The following is a 22,875-nucleotide window of genomic DNA, read 5'->3' on the forward strand; positions in this document are numbered from 1 at the left end:
CTTTGCAGGTCAACAGATCATACATTTCACTGTCTGGAAAGTGTTGTTTAAGCAAGGTGAAGCTATCATAATTGTCGCTTTTCCGCACTTGACTCAAGTGACTCACTGCAGTGGGGAAAAAACTACCATAATAGAACCAACTGAGAGTAGTCCAGCACGACCGCTCGGTCGACCCTAAACGCCAGGTACTCTCAGTAATCAATAACGTCACGTACTAGGTTTTACGAATGTTATAGATCAAGTAATCCTTGCAAAATTTCTACTAACCTCCCCCTCAATCCCTATTACTCCGATCACGTTCTGGTCCAAAAAAATTCATGACAGCCTTGTAATTAAGTCTAGGGAAAGGGCTCATAATAAGCTGTATCTAATTAAAGTGCAGCTAGAGATGCGCAACCCCTCTAAAATTACTACCCCCCGAGTATGTGTACTGCCAAACCTGATTATGATCTCTAAATTTTACCTGCTCCACTGGGGTGCCTTTTTGCCCCGGATCCACCGATACCCACACTCCCTGACAAACCCCCCATATTTTTTGTTTTTTATTCGAGATACGATCCTCTGCAGACAACACTCATGGATAAAGGGTATTTATCAAACGAGAAATAGCGACATTAGCCGTGCCAATCAGTTTAGTCAGTGCCTTGACCATGAAGTCGTTCTCATCCAATGTTTCTGCTATTTCTAACAACCGCATGGTGTTAGAACTATCTCTTTGTGCGTAGGCGTAGGACACTGCAATAGCCTGATGTTCGTTGACTCGGTTTGGAAATTGGGGGTCGTTCATCTCCACCAGTTTAGCCTCGCAATCCAAGGATATTTTGTCTCACTGGAGGAGGGTGTCCTGGAAATTTTTGAAATGTAGAATTGCCCTATCCCCTGAAACCGTTTCCACTGTCTGATAGCCATAGTGGCTACATTGCTTCATATGATCCCGTAGTTTTATATCACTACGGAATCTAGAGAGGCATGTTGGACAGTAGAAACATTCCCCCCTGAGCTTACCCTCCCCCAGAACTCTACTAATGTGGGTAATCGGATTAAAATGGCCAATTGTGTTCGGTTGACTAGGTGGCGTGAAAAACAACCAAACCCAGTGTCTACCCAAATCAACTGACGGGCCCCTTACGGGGAAGACCACCCCCTTCTTTTTTAAACGAACCCCATCTTCAAATTCAGTTTCGTATTGTACCACAGTAACGCCGATATTTAAATGAGCATTTCCCTTTTGAAACATGTCAATGGATCGTAACGTTACTGGGTATTTTCCCTCTAAGCAAGAAAAATCTACAATTGGAAAACTGGACCCCTCCTTCCCATGTATACCCCAAATGTCTACATTCTTCTTACTAGCGTCCCGAGCTAGAGGCTCAAATGCTAAGATGATGAAAGCGTACCTGAAACACATTTGACCTGTTTCAAAACAAATCCACTGGACACCTTGACATCCTTCTAAATCTGGATTATAATTTAAAACTGTGCCCTTATGCCAATTCCCCCCTCTTAAAATGTAACCTTTCTTAATTTTACAAAGATTAACGCTTAAATTTTCGATATAAAAAACTAGAGACCCGCTAACGTTTTCGTTATAGTTCTCGAGATGTGTTATAATTTGATCGACCCAATCGACGAAAACACCCTCAAAATTTTCTAAATTTGAATAAACCAAACGCATCTTGGAATGTAATTAATGATAATAAATTTCACTTTTACCCTCATTTAAATAAAAGACTTTTAGAACAATGAAAACCTTAATTGACCCCCTCCCCCACAATTGAATTTGATTCTCCAGAAGTGCACAAATTTTGTCTACATATGAATGCACAATTTCTGCAGGGTCGTAAACTAATTTTCTCCCCATAAGTGTACTAAAAGGGTCACCAAACGTTGCAGTGAAAACAACTATATTATTTAAAATTGTGTTGGTTAATTGAAAATCGGGGAGAGTTGTACCCCCCTCCCCCGCGTGTTTATTAACCCCACCTCCAACTTGGTCAACAAAATCTTGCGAATGCTCCACTTCAGTTGTTTGAAGTGGATTCGTTAGGGTATCGAAGGCTGGAGGAGGAGGGTTCCCTGTTGATTCCCGGGTAAAATCATCCAAAAGCTGCAATGTGTTTGGACTCAGCAAAGGTAAGTCCCCCTGCTCAACTGTGCTATTATCTAAATTAAAAAGAAAATCATCTAAAAACTCGTCAATATTAAAAGGTACTTCAATGTTATCATCCCATGTTAAATTGTTGGGGGACTCCACGTGTGCCTCCTCTCCTTCTCCAACTGACGAGCAGGGGGGAGATGGCGAGTATGGAACCAGGACAACCTGTAAATGAAAAAATAGCTTATTTTCAAAGTGTTCAAATCATCCCCTACTGCTTTTAAAATTTGGATTATTATTGCTTAATAAAATTTGGTTAATTCAACTGAAAGTTCCAACTTAACGACAATCTAATATATGACATGGAAGATAGCACGTTGTTTGTTTATTTTAAAAGTGTTAAATTTTTTTTTTTTTTTTCGCGGCACTTTCCCGCAGCGCTTCTCGGACCACTCGTGGCGCTTCTCTGGCCCACAGCGCTTCCCCCGGCGCTTCCCGGACCCATGGGCTCCGTGGCCCCCGGCCATTTACATAATGTCCCAAAAAATTTGAAATATTTCTAATTCCATACAGGATCGGTAAACACATGAGTTTAATTATGGAGGTTAGATGAACGAGTTTGAACTTCAAAATGTTGAGAATCGTTAAGTCACTTTCCCCTCACTTCTTAGGCATTATACCGCTATGTTTTGACATAAAGCTCTCCGCGCGAGGTTATAAATAATTTTGGCATCTCCTTTTCCTGTTTTGTTTTACATTAGCGGTTTTAGTCAATCAAGGTTTCAATGGCCTTTGCGTAATTCTGTGTTTTCTGAAATAGCGGAGAACAAATTGTCTGCAAAATTAATATTTTAGTATATTGGAGTTCTATATTCTATGTAAGAGCGAAACATGGCACGATAGAAATATTCAGTGTAAATTAGAACGACAATATGTGACAGATGGGATAATCTCTCTCAAAATTAGGTGAAAAAGAGCAGTCGGTGTTTCAAAGGTACCTAAAAATATATGTGATAGCAATAGAGAAAATAGTAAAGATTAGAAAAAATAGCATTTTGAGTTTCAAAGGCGGTGATTATTAATAGAAATTACCTAAAAATATTCGCTTATGTGATATCGAAGCGATAGCAAAGATTAGAAAAGAGTGGTTTCTTTGCAAAAACATTATATTTAGATATCTCCGAGGGAGATAAATTTAAAACAATGGTTGGGGGTGAGGGGTTAATATCCCGCTGAGATATGTTTATATTGGGATTGAAAAAGAAAAAAACAATGGAAGAAATAGAAAGGTAGGAAAAAATGCTTACATTAGCATAATCCGTCGGGGCTTGGGCACTCGAAGGACCAGGTAACGTGTGTTGGAGGGCGGGCGGGGCGGCAGTACTATGTTCTTGCGCGGCTGGGCCGGCTATTTCACGATCTTGCGTAGCTTCGGCATTGTAGTTATCCGCCCACTGTCTCTTTAACTTTCTGCCAGGCTGCATTGGGGCTGGCTCGTCATCTCTGGCTTTCTTGGAAGGAGGGGGCATACATTCTTCTCAATTGGCCTTAAAAAAGAAGAGAAAAAAGTTAGTATGATAAATAATTTGCCCCTTTTTTACAGAAAGAAAGTTAGTGCCCTCATCCATATAATTTTGTTTAGAAATTCAATAATCTCTTTTAAGAAAAAGAAAAAAGTAAAAATTTTGGCGAGAAATATATTAGGCTTAGAAATTAAACGTTTTTATTAGACAATCAGTAGTCTATAGCCATAGGATAGGAATCATTGTTTCTATTTTTACCATTTAGAAAAATATTAAATTTTCCAGTCTATAGGCTTTAAATTAGATCGTTAACCCATCAACCTGTAGGCCTATATTTTGCAAACATAGGTTAAAATGCTATTCAATTTATACATAATATTAGCTTCATGCAACTCCCAAAGACTTTTCTAGCCCTGCACTGTTTGTTTTCATTTTACACTGATGGCGGTAGAATTGAAGGCATTGCCCTCCCCCTTTACATAATTTACTTACAACGAAGCTGTTAGAAGCAATGTATTGCCCCCTCCACCCTTTCAAAGAATGTTCTAAATATATTGTTAAACTTAATTTGAAAATAATCTCTTTCACCACTTCTCAGAAACATACAAGGCCATTACTTTTAATGCGAAGAAATAGTTTGTTTTCATTTTACACTGATGGCGGTAGAATTGAAGGCATTGCCCTCCCCCGTTACAGAATTTACTTACAACGAAGCTGTCAGAAGCAATGTATTGCCCCCTCCCCCCTTTCACATAATGTTCTAAATATATTGTTAAACTTAATTTGAAAATAATCTCTTTCACCGGCTTAATATACAGCAATCTCTTTTTGCTTAAAACTGTTTTAATTTGACAGCCAAAACAAAACCCTTTGACTAGACCGATAGCGTGAACATTAAGCTGGAAATCCACGTTCTTTTGTTTCTTTTTTTCAGTAAAGCGCAAAATATGTTCTGGTCTTGAGAAGGCATGGGGGGTTGTCACCCCTGTTTACGTTAATTTCTGCTTATTTTGAGTTTGAACCGGTTATCAAATGCAATTTATGTTTGTTTTCAAGTTTAAAGTGTCTTTAGTGAATTAACCTTTGCATAATCATCATCGCATTGCGGAAATGTAGAGAAATAACCAACCTAATGAAAATTAGTGAGAATTAATGCTTCTCTAATGAGCACAAATATTTTTCTATTTTACCTTCATACAATACCTTCACACAAATATTTTTCATATTTTACTCATTGTTCATCAAAATTACTGACAATTTAGCAGTTATTATAAGGTGTATTAAGGTATTAATTGATAAACCATTACGGATTCGCAGCTCATTTGGTATTAACTTGAAGTAAATACGATTTAAATTGTACTTTTAACCTCTAAGACATTATCTCTTGTCTATTCTATTGTTTTCTTCTTTTAAGTGACCATTGGAGGCAAGGATATTTGAAAAGAATTTGACTAGGAAGACACCCTGGATTTGGTCATGCTCAGTATTTAGGAACTTGCTATCAGTCCTAAAGGTCCAGAATATTTTTTCGCTTTCCAATGCCCAGAACCAAACGGTGCTTCTCACACGTTATTCTCGACGAAGGACAGGGGAGAGATCTTAGAAGTGTAGGATCTAGACCTAGATAGAAATATAAAAGATTTGTCTAGGGGGAAAATTTTATCGCTCTACAGCCCTTCAAACCTATTATCAAAGTATACAATAAAAACCAAGTGGACTAATGATAGTAATATATTAAACTCTTAAAAATAATTTATATGTAAATTTTTCAGGGGGGGGGGGGCGGCAGATACTATGAACATTTCTAAATAGGCAACTGGAGACAAATTAACTCTAATTCGCCTTTGCTGTCAAGTAAAACTTAACCGCCCACGCTCAGTCTTCTTCCGAGCAATGTCATTCGATATCATCAACCTTTAGAAAGACAGGGGATCCGATGACTTTTGAGGTTTGCAATAAGATTGAAGTGATATATCTTGTGGAGCCTAATAGATAATATGTGGTGAAATACTAATGGATTGATAAGATAGATTAAATATGCGTAAATTCGGATGAAGAGGGGCCAATCTGAAACAAATTATTAAATAAAATTAATTTATCGCGGCATGAAGTCTTAATATGGTTCTTCTCTCCGATAATTTTACTGTGTAGGCTACACATATTGCAAATAGCACACAATGGAATAGTATACTTTAAAAAGCCCCTACTGACCCTCAACAAGTACATCAATGCATGGGCACCCATAATGGGGGGGGGGGGGCAGAGGGGGCGCCCGCCCCCCTTGCTGAATGATTCTGCCTCATTTTTATTTTCGTTCTGAGATTTCTATTATATTGCATTAAAAGTGCCAATTAGACGAGGTTTCCTCCCCCTCCTCCCCTGGAATTCAGCTTATGGCACCCATGCTTCAATGATAGTACCCAGAAAATCAAATAATATGATGGCCACAATTATAAAAGGTAACATATACGTGCCAATTCCCTTTCAAAAACAAATGAGACGACTTTTATGCAAATCTTTTCTGCTACCGACTATTACGGGAACACTCTTACAAGTGATGTTTGAAGATCAAACAGAAGGGTTAATATGGAACAGTTATAACACTACTGATTCTTCCTCTTGCTTGAAAAAGAAACTGACTAACTTAAAGAACAACTTAAGGTAGTAGATTTATATTACTTTGCTTTTTTTATGTTTAAAAAAATAAGCTCGGAATAAAGAATCAATCTCGTGGAAGGGGGGGGGGGATGTGCATGTTCAGCAGAACCTCAAAAAGACACTATAATATTAGAAATATTACAATAAAATTGTAAATTTGCAATATTTCACGGGGGCATGTACCTAACATTATCCCTTCCATTCTAAAAAGCATGGTAAGGATTTATTGAGAAACTAATTGTTCTAAACATAAATTTGAAGGCTTTATCATAGGCAACCTTATGAACCAAAACTGTATATGCAGGAATTCATATTGGAGAAATCCCTACAGTTTTTCAGGACGAGGGGGGAGGGGAGTGATTCTATGAAAATAGGAAAAAATAGGCCAACAATATTGAAACCATAAAAGACTAAAAAAAAATCATGAAAACCTAAACAAAACGAAAAACGGCCAAAAAGACTATCAACCATCATTTTATTTTAATTTCCCCTATCTTATATTTGTCCAAGAGGCATTCTTTTCACAGATGAATTTACTGTATTTTACCTTGAAAAATAAAACTTAATGGTGCACTTATATCATCACAACCATCAAGGACAGGGACATGTTTCTTTTCTGTTTTTAGTAATTTCAATATTTATCAACATGAATTCCAACAAAAGCAGAATCCTCCAAATAAATAAAACTGTCTCTTTCATTTTTGATCATATCTTCCTCTTTTGTCTTTACCTTTTGCTCACTTTCTGTTCTTCTTATCTGCAAAATATCTGTTTCATTTTTTCAATGTCCTTTTGTTTTCAAAGTAAGCAGCAAAATGAGGTTTATCCTCCTTGCTGTTTGATTTTTTTTGTGGTGGGGGAGTAAATGAAGATCGACAACAATAGGTGCTATATGTAGTGTCATGTAAATTGCTGGGAGATAATTTGGACTATATACTGTACCATAAAAATTTATTTCCAAAAATTATTTGATCTATAATTTTTTTTTATCATGTCCTGAAAACTATGTGCTTAAGTACAAGCATCTCTGTCTGAAAGTATTTCAAACACATTACATAAATAAGATACTTTATGCATACCTTAATTATTGTTCACTTGGTATGTAATACACACATTTAAACCCAGGTGTGTCTTATCTTTCGGAACATGTAGCTGTTTCAGACCCTCTATTTGAATCTTGTCCATTTCAACCTAGAAATATGAAACCTGTCAGAGAAAGTTCTAAAAGTTTAAAATGGTTAAATTGACTATAAAAATCATTATCACTGCTCATTTCTATGTCAAATAGTCAGTATGCTTAACTTATGTGGAGGATAAATTAAAACATAATCTATTTACCTAGCCAGAACTGTCTACAAGTGTTGAAAAAGTAAGTTCCTCTCTAAATTTCAGTGTATTTTTCAAATTACAATTTCTATATTCACAATTATTCTGTCTAATTTTAAACTACTACAAGTATTTATCAGTGATTTAGCTACCATCACCCTTGGTCAAGAATTGGACTCCCTCAGATTGCTTTACAGATTTACTTCCTCCTAGCATTTGAAAACAAGAGTAAACTTTGCATCAGGGCTTAAATCAGTACTTTTAATGTACAACATGATTGTGTTCAAATTGTTAAATTAAAAATATATATATAACATATAAATTACAAATAATAACCCATAATAATAACATATAATAACAAATAAACTGTTAAATAAAAAATATGTAAAACATTTTGATAGGTTTTTTTGGGAACAATAGAATAATTAGTGCCAAGATTCCTGTAAGTCTTTTTTATTCCTTTGTCTTTGACATTAGATATAAGTTTGGCTGAGCATTAAGGGGCTTTTAGTTTAATCCAATAGTATTTTCAGAAGCAGAGGTCCTAGAAAAGTACACTCAAATAAATGTGAATGAAATCTTTTTTTGCCTAAATTAAAACAGGATAAGCCAGTTGAGTTCTTTCATCTATTTTGAATGAAACTCAAATGTCCCATAAAAATCTGTTAAAACAGGGGTAAATTTAGGATTTTTCTATTACTTAGCTATGTGCAAGGTCAAGGTATGCATTTTTAGGCTGATTCCAAATATAGCCTTGTAATTGCCAACATTAAAAATACACCCCAGCCATTTTAATAGGGTCAAATATAGCCCTAGGTACACACAAAATTGGATAGAAATAGTATATATTTTACTGTTATTGAGAAATAGGCCAGAGAATAAAAACAATACAAACCAAATGGTCAAGCTGAGTTTTGTATATAGCCTAGGACAATATCTTGCAACATCATAAGACGGGTTCATGTGCCATGGTTATATTCAGTTTATTTGGAATCAGCATTGGCTAAGTTATTTACCAAGAAAGTTTTGCCAAAAGTAAGACCCTCATCAAACTGTACAGACTAATAGCAACACTGATCTCCAAGGCAAACATTTGGTTTTCAAAAGGAGTATATTAGCCCAAGCATATATGAACCTTCAAAGAATTTTCGCAGTAGATGGGGGAGGAGCATTATTTTGTCTACGTCGTCTACTCGTCACTCGGCCTTTGCAGTAGATTCTGTATCTTCTTAGGAGAGCAAGCGATGAATCTGATGCTGCCATGCAACACAATTGCTGTTGTGCTGTAAAAATGGTTTATAAGGATTCGTAATTCGAATGTTCAAAATAGGAATGAATATGGTGCAGTTTAAGTTCTCCAGGGCCAGACTTAAATCACAATTAAAGGCTGACGAAAATAAGCTCCTTACTGGTAGGAATGGTGAATAGTCTTGTAATAAGTCAGTGAAAACTTCAGCAGTACCTTAATTGTGGAAAAAGCTATAATTATGCCACTACTCAAAGCACATAAAGGCCCAAAGTTTAGCTTCGTGTCTATTTAAGCTAATAAAACATATAATAAAATCTCAAATCCAGCCTGAAATTTGGAGGAAAATGGAGAGCAGCTTAGATTTTTGCCCAATAGGTAAGGAGGCAGCTCCAGTATTTATATTGGGGGAGAGGGACAAGAGGTGACCACGTCCAGATTGTCAGTGGCCAAAAGCTATCCTTTAGGGGAAGTCAGTGACGGTTGTCGCCTCTTGAATTTGCTTATAGTTACAGTTAATATTTAAGTACTATTATATAAGTAGCTTAAGTTATTTACTGACAACTGCGACCTCTACTTTATTTTAGTAAAGATAAAATTACAAAATGCATTTTTTTTCCTGTAAATCAGTGTATGGGGGGTATACATTTCCAGAAGTGTGGGAGGGGGGATACTGAATATTTGTGTATGTCTAAAATTCCCTTCACCAAGCAAAGCCTGGTCTCCTAGTGCTTTAGATTTGGATTTCAAAGGAAACTGGAACTTCGAACACATTAGGATTGGGGAGGAGCCTGCATAGCTGTATGGTTTCAGATGACTTTTTAATGCAGCAAATCACAGTAATAACTCATTAGTTGTAGCATTACCTATTATATTTGCTTGTTCTTGCTTATGTATTACTTGTGTATGCTTTTTGCTTATATTGCTTGCTTGTGCTTATTGTGCTTATTTTATTATAGGTGCTTGGGTCTAAATTAAACTATTGAATTGAAGAATTCTACATGGTGTCAGAAGTCATGGATATAAGTCAACCATCAATCAACTGGACCACCGATGATCTTGCTTCTGAATGGACCAAGTTCGAGAGTCATGCAACACTGATGTGTGAAGGTCCCCTTGCTGAAAAGTCAGAGAAAGTGCTATGTGCCTACCTTCTCATATGGGTTGGTAATCAAGGGCGAGAGAAATTCAGAACATTTGAGCTCAAAGAAGCAGATAAAGACAAATTCCAGGTGTATTTGAAAAAGTTCAGAGAGTATGCAGCCCCTAAGAAAAACCAAGCGTTTTCACGCTACATCTTCCAAAAGCAAGACCAAAGAGACACTGAAAATGTTGAGAAATACATAACAGAACTAAAAATTCTAGTCAAACCAGGTGGATATACTGATGAAAGTGAAATGTTGAGAGACAAAATAACAAGTGGAGTGACAAATCATAGGCTGTGTGAGAAACTCTTTGGAATAGGTGAGAGTCTCACACTTACCCAAGCTGTCACAATTTGTCGTGCACATGAATCGACCCAAGCACAATTCAAAACGTTTGAACAGAAAGAAATCAAGCAAGAAATGGATGCCATTTCAAAAAGCAAATACTATCCGCCTCATAAGAAAACAGAGTGCTACTTCTGTGGTGGCACATACTCTCCCCAACACATATGCCCTGCTAAAGGAAAAACTTGCTCAAAGTGCAAAAAGAGTAACCACTTCGCCAAAGTCTGCAGAAGCAAGGCAGTGAATGCTGTTGGCAATGGTGCCCCAAAGAGCCCTAGTTTCACTAGTAAATTGCAAAATCAGGAAGAAACCGAGGTATTTCTATATACAATTGGAAAAGACTCCATTAGTGATGAAGTCTTTGCAGAAATATCTGTCAGTAGAGAGCTGAAGATCAAATTTAAGGTTGACACTGGTGCTCAGGTCAACATACTTAAGTAAACTGTCAGAAAAGCCAAAGCTATCCAAAGCCACTCAACGACTCACCAGCTACTGTGGGTCAGCCATACCCTACCTTGGGGTATGCAGCCTGTCATGCAGCTACAAAAATGGACCTATACAATCACATGTATTCTACATAGTCAAATCAAATACCACACCCATAATTGGCCTCAAAACAAGCAAAGACCTGAACCTGATCAAGCTTGTTCTGAACATTGAACAGTCCCCAGAAGCTGAAAATGTTAACGTGTTTAAGGGCATAGGGAAAGTTGAAACAGAATGCGAGATACATCTAAAGGACAGTGCAACACCAACTGTACACCCAGCTAGAAAAGTACCACTAGCCATGAAAGAGAAGCTAAAAAACGAACTAGATAGGTTGGAATCCCTTGACATCATTAAAAAGGTTAGTGAACCAACAGATTGGGTAAATGCCATGGTAATGGTTGAGAAAAAGGATGGAACTGTCAGATTATGTATTGACCCCGTGGACCTTAATAAGGCCATAAAAGGCCCACACTACCCTATCCCAACCTTTGAGGATGCTGTTGCCGAGATAGATGGAGCAGTTATTTTCAGCAAGTTAGATGCTCGCTCAGGCTATTGGATACTACCACTCTCTACCCGATCTTCATACCTAACAACCTTCAGCACAATATTTGGACGCTACAGGTGGAAGCGATATCCTTTTAGCCTTGTGTCGGCGCAAGATGAATTCCAGAGGAAAATGGAAGAAGCATTTGAAGGTCTTAAAGGCATCAGAATACTTGTGGATGACATCTTAGTATACGGAAAATCCCGTAAAGAGCATGAAGAAAGGCTTACTGCAGTTCTAAACAGAGCTAGAGAAACAGGAATTCGATTCAACAAAGACAAACTCGAATTTGCAAAAGATCAGGTCAAATACTTTGGACGTATCATCAGCAAAGAAGGAATAAAGCCTAATCCTGAAAAAATAAAAGCGATAAGTTTTCTTTTTTTTTTTGCTTTGGGATCATGATATTATGTTGTTTTATTGTGTATGATTTATTTATGTATGTTTATTTTTGGGTACACGGTTTCACCCTTCTGCTGATTATTGATTATACTTGTTGTTTTTTTTTTGTTTAATTTTTTTTCTTCTATTTTTTTTTTGTTAGTAGCACACACTCGCAAGCGACGCTTTTGGTGTGCTACCGATTGATTTTGTCTCTTTTTTTGGATAATAAATTGTTATTACTATTAAATAAAGTTTGGATAATTTCGGATTTATGAAAGTAAAAAATTGAAAACATTTAAAAGGTGTTTTGTTTTCAGTAAAGTGCAAAGTATGTTCTGATCTTGAGGTACCAAAAAGATCACTAAAAACTTTTGATTAGCAATCCAATGAGCCCCTTCCGAAGTTTATAAGATCACTCTTTCTGTATAAACCTTATATGCCCCCAGGGCATAACTTACAACCCTTGCCCTGAGGTCTCTTGGGGCTGTCATCCTCAAAGACATCATTTCCAGACCTTTCAACTACGTTGAACAAATAGCTATCTCACAGTTTTGATTCAATGTGTTTGGGGAAATGGTGGCGTGGAAGGGGTGTTAGTTGCCCTCCAATCACTTTCGACTATTAAAAAGGGCACAAGCCCTACCAAGTTCCAATCAAATGAGCTCTTTTCGAAGTTTCTATTTCTAGAAAAGTTTCTAGAAAAGTCGAGTGTGGTCTAGAATAGCAGGGAATCAACAATCCAGAGGGGTAAAAGGTTGAGCGTAAACTTGAATTTACATTGTTTTGAATGTAAATCAACTCAGGGTTAACAGAAAAGATTAGCCAACCCTGGTCTGAAGTGAGCTGAACCTTAAAATTGCCTTAAACAGGTCTTTCTACATTAACAAGTAAGGGGCTACCTGACACTAGCTGTGCACTACCACAAGCAAAAGTGAACAATGGGCCGTCCAGAGTTGCATATTACACTTCAAGTGCTTGAAATTTAGACACACACCTGAAAATATACTTGCAGCTATCAAGAGTGGTCACGAAAAAACATACAATTGAGGATAAAGTATTTTGTGTAGTATTTGACTCTAGTTCAAATGTTGTTAAAGCTTGCTACCTTGGGGGGATTGAAAGGTCTTCATACTTGAGTCCATGCCTTTACCTTTGTGTAGCCAATACCCTCAAGCTCAAGTGCTTTTACCCTCAAGCTCAGTGATGTTTAAGCTTGTTAGAGCTTGCAAATGTTGTTAAAAATCGCCGAACCAGCTCAAAATTATCCCAAAGATCAGCTTTTGGTCCAGTTGAAGAAGTACTTCATTCACAATCCAAAATTTAATTTGGAGGTTGTCCCCTCCTCAACGCCTCGCTCTTTACGCTAAAGTTTTTTATTGCTTTAAAAAGTAGGGTTGGGACAAAGAGTCAAACTTTAGCGTAAAGAGAGAAGCGTTAAGAAGGGGACAACCCCTTTCATATACGGAATAATTTCTGTTCGTTTTAAGTTTTACTGTCACTCCTTACTTTCACATAATTTTTTTTTTTAATTTCTGAATGTATATGAAAAATTAAAACAAAATTTACATATAAATTTTTTCAGATTTATTCCGTATATGAACGGTTCCCCCCTCCTCAATACCTTGCGCTTTAAATTAAGGCTGTGAGCACTTTTAAAAAAGGTTCCTATAACAATTAAACGGCTCCTCTGTTTCAGTAACCGTTCTTAAAAAATTGGGACCAACAGTCAAACTATAGAGTAAAGAGCAAGGTATTGAGGAGGGGGCAACAATTCAAATATACCCTTCATATATAGAATAATTTCTGGTCGTTTTGAGTTTTAATGTTGCTCGTTACTTTCAGTTAAAAAAACTTGTTTTTTAAATTTAATTTCTGATCGTTTTTGAAACGATGCCGGTAAATCTGACTAACCCTCCATGAAATATACCCCCCCCCCTCACTCACAGCAAAATCCTCCTTTGAAATTTCATCCAACGTAAAGTGCAACCCCCTCCCCTTCAAATTCCCTCCACAGTTCCAGTTCCATCCCCTCTGAAAATCCCCCTCCCAATAAAATTGCTTGAGGACGATTCAGGCTGAAAAACTCTTCTTAGCCTTCTTTCATTTAAATAAGACTTTGATTTCAAATCGGTTTCTTGAAAACTCCAGAACTCGCTCTTCCGCGGCAGAAATCAAAACAGGCGGAAAAAAATCCCGGATAATTCTCCCGGAACATCACCACATGAAAAATGTGGCAAAGAGAATGTAAGACATTTAAAGAGAATTCCGTATAACAATTCCGTCAAATTCCCCTCAAATCTTTTTGGTCACTTAAAAAGGGCACTAAAACTTTTAACCTTGGTTTAAATACACTCTCTTCCGATCTTCTAGGACCATTATTTCAATACGATCGCCCTTGGGAAAAAAAAAAATAAAATAAACCTCATCCGTGATCTGTCTTCTGGCAAAAATAGCAAAATTCCACATTTTTTGTATATAGGAGCTTGAAACTACTACAGTAGGGTTCACTAGTACGCTAAAGAGGATAGTGTGATTTTCATTAAGATTCCTTAAATTTTAGGGGATTTTCCCCCATTTCAAAAATCAGGCAAATTTTCTCAGGCTCGTAACTTTTGATGGGTAGCACTAAACTTGAAGAATCTTAAATATTTGGAATAAGCATAATAAGCTGATTTTTTTTATGCATCTACTGATATTAAAATTCCATTTTTTAGAGTTTCGGTTACTATTGAGCCGTGTCGCTCCTTACTTACAGTTCGTTACCAGGAGCTGTTTGAAAGGCTTGACTTATTATTTCGCATATTTTGTTTTAAGCTATTTTCAGTCCTTTAATGGTTTGTTAATAGATAACTACTTTTGAGTTTACAACTGAACTATGGGAAAATAACCCAATTTCTTTCTTTGTTTTTAGTTCTTCGTTTGTATTTTCTTTGCTAAAAAGCCTTCCCACTGAATTTTGCTTCAAAGTGGTCTAAATTGGGGGGGGGGGGCAGCATATTCGAAAAAGACACAAAATGGGAGAATTATATGAAAATATCAGAAATTACCGGAAAAAAACATAAAAATGACGATCTCTTTTTCTGACAGGGAGAGGGGGTAACCCGAAGGCCTCGCACTGTATACCTAGTTGGTCAACAGGTGCCTCTTTTTTGCTCTTTTAGCATTTTCAGGTCAATTTTAAGTGCAAAATGATTTTTCTAGTAACCAATAAGATGCAGGGTAGGCTTCCAAAAAAAAGAAAAAAAGAAAATTTTTTCCCTCAAAGCCAAGAGTATAGTTACAGAAATAAACCATTCTGTTTCTTATTTTTTAGAAAAAAAGTGACAATTAATCCTTTTATGGCAGGTATACCCTTTCGCTAGAGTAGTTTACGACTCAACCTAAAGGACATAAATAACACAATATAAATCAGCACAAAAGTTCAGGGTTCTTGAGATATTCGTATAGATTTTTTCCTCTTCAATTTAAGTTAGTTGTTAATTAGAATGGACCTTTAAAGGTCCTTTAATTTGGTTATGCTTGAAGCTATTGGAAGTATAAATTCAATTGATGAAAGTTAATTAAGATCTTAACTTTTTTCATTGATTTTGCTTTACAAAAGACGTGAGGCCTTTTGCCTCAGCTTTGGCCAAAGGATCCAAATAATTTCCAGACCCAGGAACAATTCCCTCCCCAAAAAATGCTATCAGGAGTGTCCTCCGAAGGGATAAAGCCGAAAGGGTCACTCCAATCACTCAAATTTACTGACAAAATAGAAAGATATAAAAGGAGTTGTATACCAAAACATATTTCTAATTTTAACGTTTAACTCCATTTTCAATTTGCACATTTTTTTTTTGAATTACCTACTAAGTTTATTATTGAGTTTTTTTTCTAAATTTATTTCGAATTGATTCTACTTTTTTCTTAACAATTTTTGCTATTGTTCCTGAGATTCACGTATTCTTTCCATTTTTTCATTGCTTTATTACATCAAAATATAAAATTTTTAGGCCTAGGGACAATTTCTTCCCCAGACCCAAGTCACGAATCACCTTCAATCCAATTTGCTGAAAAATAGAAAGATTTTAAAGGAGTTCTATACTTCCTTTCTTTCTAATTATAACCTGTATCCCCATTTTCAATTATTTTTCCCCCTTTAAAGTCCATATGGTCTATTTTTTCCTTTTTTAATACCTTTTATAATTGTTGCGCTTAATTGACTTTTATCGGTTTTTTGGATTTTGTTAATGTATTTCACATGATTGTAATATATTTAACATGTTTTTGCATTTTTTTTCGTGCTGAGTATTTAATTTTGAATGACCTGTTTATTTAATGAAATTTTTATGCATTCTTATTTATCAATTTTGTGTTTGATTGTGTCATTTTTGTTTCACCACAAGTTTGGCAATATTTAAAAGGGAAAGCCATTTTCAGAATAGAACTTTTATTTTATCGCATCTCTTTCTATTTTTAAATTTGACTATATTAAAATTCATTGCCTAACAATAGTCGTCTCATCATTTTTTTTCCATATCTTTTCAGATATTTTGAAGTTTAATGATTTTTTTTAATTTTAATTTGATTTTTTTTAATGTTTTTGTTTGTTGTTATTTCTTTTTTAACTTTGTATCAAAATTTATTTGGACATCAAAATGAAAACATCCCCCCCCCCAGAGTCTATCTTAGGTCTATTTATTCCTGAGAACGGGAGTTTTCTACTATTTTTATTTGAGTTGTTATTCAACTATCAACAACTTTCTTTTCCGGTGAAATTCTCTCCTTTATTGCCTCACTGAATCATGAAGACAAACAAGCGGGAACATTTCGGTATACACAAAAGACGAAGCCAAACAATTGTACAGCCCAAATATAGATAAGTACAACGGCGGTACACCCGTATGCTGCTATTGAACAAATATAGGCCAATTATAGGGTAATAATAAAATGTCAAAATTAAGCAAGAAAAGTGATGTATTCGAATCAGAACAAAAAAGGATATTATTGATATTTCAAAAGTTAACTAAACGGATAAGTAAATGAAAATAAGATAGTCTAATTGGTCAAACATATTCTCCAGGTAAGTCGATTAGCCAGCTAATGATTTGAAATGTTTAATTTTGAAGAACTTTAATAATAAACATATTAATGCATAGCTTAGGTTTTTTGCTGTTCAATAATATAAACATTTCATTTCAAATTGAAACAAGTTGTTAGGGTTATATTCTTGCATAGTTTTAATCATTCAGCCACTTTTTTTTACACAGTTTACTGACAATTAATGGCAGTTTCTCTCTTTTGCTACAGCAACCAGGAAACATAATGCATCATATATAACACATAATAAATTTTGTTGGCTCATTTCAGTGATTTTCACACGTTCTTAATTTTTAAATTTTTCACCCGTTAAGTGTAAAAATTGCACACCAGCATTGAGCATATTTCGCATTAAAAATTGACTTACCCGGTTTTCTAAGACGTCTATGGTTTTGTAACATTCCACTTGACCAATTTAAGGAATCACACTCATTTTAATGTCCCTGGTACTTAAAAAGTTTATTTAGTAATATTCTTTTTTGAAGAGGACTATTGCTGGATTAATGATTACAAACTGGAAAAACATCCAAAATGTCATAAAAAAAGCATGTAATTCCTTCAATTTAACATATAACTTTGCAGCACATTAAGCATTCCATTACTACATACGAAAAAAATTTGCACTGCTTTGGCAGACATTAAACTAAAAATAAAACATTTTCACTCGGGAAGATCAACACTTCAATAAACTGGAGACAGCAGATGTTGAATTACCTCGCGTCATCTTAGTTCTGAAAAATAAAAATAAATATAGATGGGTCTAATCATCCGCCATAGTTTCTTTTGTAGCAAAGGTTTTTCTTCAATTTTGGCAATATCTTCACCTGTGACTGAGTGCAATATTTACCAAAAATATTATTTGAATTGAAATTAAAAGTGGATGATAATGGAAGGAAGAAGAATAATCTGATTAATAGAAAAATGTGGCATAATATATAACAAGAATTTCAATGTTTTGGTGGTTTCATTTAATTTGCGATTGAGCTTACCAAAATATTATTTGAAATGATTCTAAGCAGTGGCTGATAGTGGAAGGAAACATGATAATCTGATTAATAGAAAAATGCTGCATAATATAAAATAAGAATTTCATTGTTGTAGGTTTTTTTTTTATATATTCCAAGGGGTATATATTTGGAACCATCATGGGAGGGGGGTGGGTTGCATTGTCAGTTAACTAATATTATATTGAAAAGGAGCATAAGATAAAGAATCTAATGGTACTACTTTTATTTTACTAAGAAGCTTCCTCCAGAAAAGCCTTAACTCTGCAATATTTCCAATGTAACTTACATTTTCAACAATAAAAATATCAATGTCATTAAACTATAGATGCTGAATTAACTCGCATCATCTTAGTTCTGAAAATAAAAGATATCGAGTTAGAAATATAGATGGCTCTTCACAGTATAAGGAATCTATTGGTACTACGTTTATTTTAATATGAAGCTTCCTTCAGAAGAACCTTAACTCTGTATTATTACCAGTGTAGATGGCTCTTCACGGTCGATCCTGCATTATATACAAAACACATATAATGCAGATGGGGTGCTACCATTTCGACTAACCGTCATAACATCGACAAAAAATTTAGAAGTTTATATGATAGTAATAAGTATATAACAGTTTAGAAACAAATTTCGGCTACATATTTGCACATCAGGGGGTTGGGAGTAAAGCATAGCATATATTAAATACGTAACCTAACCTAGGTACCTTTTCCTCCCTAAACCCCAAAAAAACTAAAGATTTAAAATTCTAGATGTTATGACGGTTAGTGGTTCTGACGGATTTTTTTTTTCAGTGTTAAGACGGGTTTTGTCGATGTCCTGACGGTTAGATGTTATCACGCCTTCCCAAATGCAGATATCCGACCGAGCAATTTTTTGATAACCGATAAATTCAGTACTTGTTCGCGTCTGTCTTTATTTTTTAACCAAAAAATTTCCATGAATGCTGCCTGCTAAAAGCAAGTCTATTCAATGCATTTAATATTTAAAAAACAAAGCTAAGAGAATTAAATATAAATGACGGAATAATCAGTAGCTTGGTGATTACTTACCACTTTTAAACCTAGGACCACTTAATAAATATTGTTGAATAGACATGAATTGATCGCGGGAATAAATTGATCTTCAAATAAATAGGGCAACACTGTCTTCAAATATATGTCAAAATCATCAGGAACGGCTTCAAGGCACGTCTAATATCCGAAACTTTTCTTAACATGGCAAGATACACCCGTTAGATATCTGTATTATACACCTTTTGTCTGACCGTATTCCAAACCTCTCAACCTCTGTCTGACCGATATCTACGAAAAATATGGCTCGATACCGCTCTCTACGGCTATAATGAAAGAAAGGTGGAGGTGGCCAGGGCACGTTGTGCGGATGACGGATGACAGATTGCTGAAGATTGTTCCTTTCGGCCAACCGTCTAGGGCTAAACAGAAAGCAGGTCGTTTTTGTCTGGGGTGGGAGGACGTCATAAAGAAAGGTTTAAAGGAAATGGAAACTTCGTAGGAGGGTGTAAAAAGGGAGGCTTTGAATAGATTGGGATGGAGGAGCGTGCGTAGCTTTGTTGGCCTCAGGCGGCTTGGTGCTGCGGTGAGTTGTTAGTAGTAGTAGTAGTAGCGTCTGTGGTCTAAAAAACACCAAGACAAAACTTATTATATGCTTTTTTTCCCACTTCTAACAAATATTTGTTGCCAACAATGTTTAGTAAAATTTTTTAGCAGTTCGAGGCGGATGGCTGATGCTGATGGCAAGGCAAAGGCTGATGGGAGAAAATACTTGATGGATTTTAACTGGAAAATTAAAAAGAACTTCAAGAATAAAACAAAACAGCAAATTCTTTCATTTTAGTAATAACTATTAAATATTTTTGCATTGGATTTTCGTATTAGTTTTGAATTTTGCATCTACCAAGATGTTTCAAATCCTGGTTTGCATTTGAATGCCCATTTTGAAAATTTTCGCCCAATTTATACCTTTTCATAAGTTGTTAGTAGCCAATTTTTTTTTTATTTAACATTTATGTTACCAAAATATAAAAAAAACTAGACAAACATGTACTCCGAAATACGCAAAGTTTCGTGATCAATAGACGTGGAAATAGATATGATCAGGAAAACTACATTTTATCAATAAATTTACAGATTAAATAACGACATCCTAAGAAAACTAACCATCCAGTCTACTAAATTACAATCCATGAAAACAGCAATGAACACAGTGAGAAACATCCTATCAAAAAATTCTAATGATAATTATCATCAATATATTCATTAATATCTAACTATGTTTAGATATTCGGTGACGGTGGTCCGCTTTGCACGCATAAGTGCCGAGCACCTTATGTTACTGTACTTTAAATAATGAAAGTGAAATTACACCGAGGAAACGACAATGAATTTAAATGGATAGAATGGGGTACATGGGTAAAATATATATGATTGGTAACATGGATATTCTGCCCTAGCTATGAAAAGACAACACCCATTCATGGCAATATATGGTAAGGTAAAAGCGAGCATAAGTAGAAGGGATCGTCTGATAAAATTTCATGAGTTGATTCAATCGGGATTCAAGAGAAACTTTCCAATTCGCCCTTTCAGGGATTGATTTTGAACTATGGTATTAAACTTCGATATGAAATTTTTATAGTTTCCTTTATTATTCAGCAGGTTCTTTGTTTTACTGATTATAAAATTCTGTTTGCGGATCTACCATAACTTCTACACTTTAAACGAAATCCACATAGGAAAAAACAGGGCAATTTTTTTAAAAGACAGTAAAAAAACGTACAATAGCAAAAGAAAATTATACCAGTAATAAAAAAGTCTGAATGTCGAAGCCTTTATCAACGGAAAAAAAAACCCTAAACAACCGTATAAAAAAAGGGCGAGAAAGAAAAACACAAAAGCTATACTAAAGGAAACGAAAACAAATTTAGATAAGGGATATATTTTGAAATTTTGTGTTTACATGAGTTTGTTTTGTTCCATATTTAGTTTTGGATGCCATTAATTCAAATCAGTAATTTAAATGCTCCATATTTACTAAACTTTATATTGTAGCAAGTATGAATTGACAAACAAAAATGTATGCCTATACGTCATTCCAGAATAAAACGTAGAAAGTAATGAATGATGTAGAACAAGTCAGGCCTTGAGTATAAGGCATCAGATGTTAGAACTAAGCTTATAACAATTCATTAGCAGAAGAAGAAGCAAGAGCTACTGAAAAACTAAGGCTTCGACGCCGGCTGATTCTCATGTGTTTGACTCGGCTTTTCCGAAGTATTTCCATAGCGGATCATAAATAAATCATTATCATTATAGTAAACGACAGTCCATAAAAACATGCATTAATTGACCCTACTCAGGTTCACGGCAATCATATGGATATATCTCTGTAAGTCCCCCAATTACCTCACCATTATCATTTATTACACAGCTTTCACTGTTAACTTATGGTCATTTGAGCAGTAAGAGAAGGAAACTTTTATACGAAATTGCAACTTTTATGGTTCAATTCAAAGAGTATGAATAGTAATTGGCGCTAGTGTCGAAAAAACGCCAGCGCCATTTAACATTAGGCCTTTCTTGGCATTTTTCAAGCTTCTTACTTATAGTTTTTCTCAGAAACTGAGATCAGGCACTTGTTAATACAGTAATTTAGCCAGTTACACAGATTAAATTAATTTCGCTTTATTATTACACTTAAAGATGCCAAGAAAATTTAAATGCTAGATGGCATAGGTTTATTTTTTTTGTGTCGACAGTAACATTAGTTTCCAGCTTCTAAGTTAGCATACTCCTTGGATCAAATGCCTATAAGGGAACTTTTGGTGGTTGCGTGGAAGAAATACGGCAATAGGAATGCGAAAACACATGCTCTTTGACTCTGAAGTCTGTTACAGATAATATGTAGATGTTCAAAAGGCATCAAGTTAAACTGCATAAAATCAAGAAAAGTTGAAAAATACATTTCAGGGTTTTTTTACTGTTAAGATAAAAACAAAGGAAATACATGGCAAACTAAACTAATTTATTTTAATAGAAAAAAGGCCACATACCTTGATATATCTTTGGAACTAGTGGTCGACTTGTTTGTCTCTTTTACTAAGGTCTTGCAGGATGCTAATTTTGTTTCAAGAGCCTAAAAATAATCCCTTACTTAATAAAATAATATAATAAAAATTTAAAGTTTTATAAAATAAAACTTAAATTCCAAACTTAGCTATGCATAGTCAGTAATCAAACAAGCGAAAACATTAACACAATCTTTAAAATAAAACTGCAAATAGTACAATAGTATACATTTAATGTGCGAGACATAAGTGATTGTCGGCGAGGAGAGAGACGAGGAGGTAATGAATGAAATCAAAAATATTTGACTCAGCTGCCCGAATCAACACGAATGATATCAATAATTATGGTCAGGTCGCACCGTGACAAGGTGCTGTTTTAGCCATTTTGTGCCAAACTGTACGTGAAAATTAAAGCAGAAACTCGTGTTAAAACTGTATTCAAATTTATGGCTTTCTGGCAAGGCGCTATCTATAATACATTCTTCAACTTCGGAAATATCTCATTGAAAATCTTTTAAAAGGCAAAATTTGTATCGCGGAAACAACAATTTTTTACTACATTAACAGTTCTTTGAGCGTTATCCGATCATATATAGCCAAATATCCTCAAATACAAAGTTTTGAATAAAAACAACAAATTAAAAAAACCATCTTCCTTGAGAATTTTCACTTCATAGCTCTGTCAAATAGGATTCAACTTATTTTGCAAACTTCGAACTGCCTTTATTTACAAATCTCTGTCAGAAAAAGCTATATGAACTCATAATGCGCTTGGCCTTGGACGCAACGACTCGGATAAACAAATCGCATATGCAACAAAAGTAAAAATTACCCCACCCCCTAACTGATTCAAACTTAGCAAGTAGACAATTTACATAAGGTAAACTCAGAATAACTCATAAATCAGCCTAAATTTGAGCAAATCCTGCAACAAAGCTTAC

The 22,875-nt window shown here is 35.2% G+C and overlaps 2 protein-coding genes across 5 annotated transcripts in view; one reads left to right on the top strand and one right to left on the bottom strand.

Moving 5' to 3' along the window:
- The window catches only part of LOC148940154 (poly(A) RNA polymerase GLD2-B-like), a 610,602-nt gene that overhangs the window by 87,239 nt on the left and 500,488 nt on the right, over positions 1–22,875 (top strand). The gene's annotated exons all lie outside the window — the stretch shown is intronic.
- LOC148940155 (nuclear distribution protein nudE homolog 1-B-like) overlaps positions 17,345–22,875 on the bottom strand; it is a 101,173-nt gene continuing 95,642 nt past the window's right edge. For 2 of the 3 annotated variants that reach the window (XM_089105791.1, XM_089105792.1), the window contains exons 8-9: positions 21,920–22,002; positions 17,345–17,568 (exon numbers count right to left, since the gene is read on the bottom strand). In XM_089105791.1, the coding sequence (XP_088961917.1) occupies positions 17,511–17,568; positions 21,920–22,002 (141 nt within the window). In that variant the 3' untranslated portion in view covers positions 17,345–17,510. The remainder of the gene's footprint in view (positions 17,569–21,919; positions 22,003–22,875) is intronic. The other variant, XR_016143442.1, reaches the window with a different exon arrangement.

This window comes from Artemia sp. Qi Xiang Cuo, chromosome 20 (assembly GCF_049724085.1).
Source record: "Artemia sp. Qi Xiang Cuo chromosome 20, ASM4972408v1, whole genome shotgun sequence".
In the NCBI taxonomy this organism is placed as follows: domain Eukaryota; kingdom Metazoa; phylum Arthropoda; class Branchiopoda; order Anostraca; family Artemiidae; genus Artemia; species Artemia sp. Qi Xiang Cuo.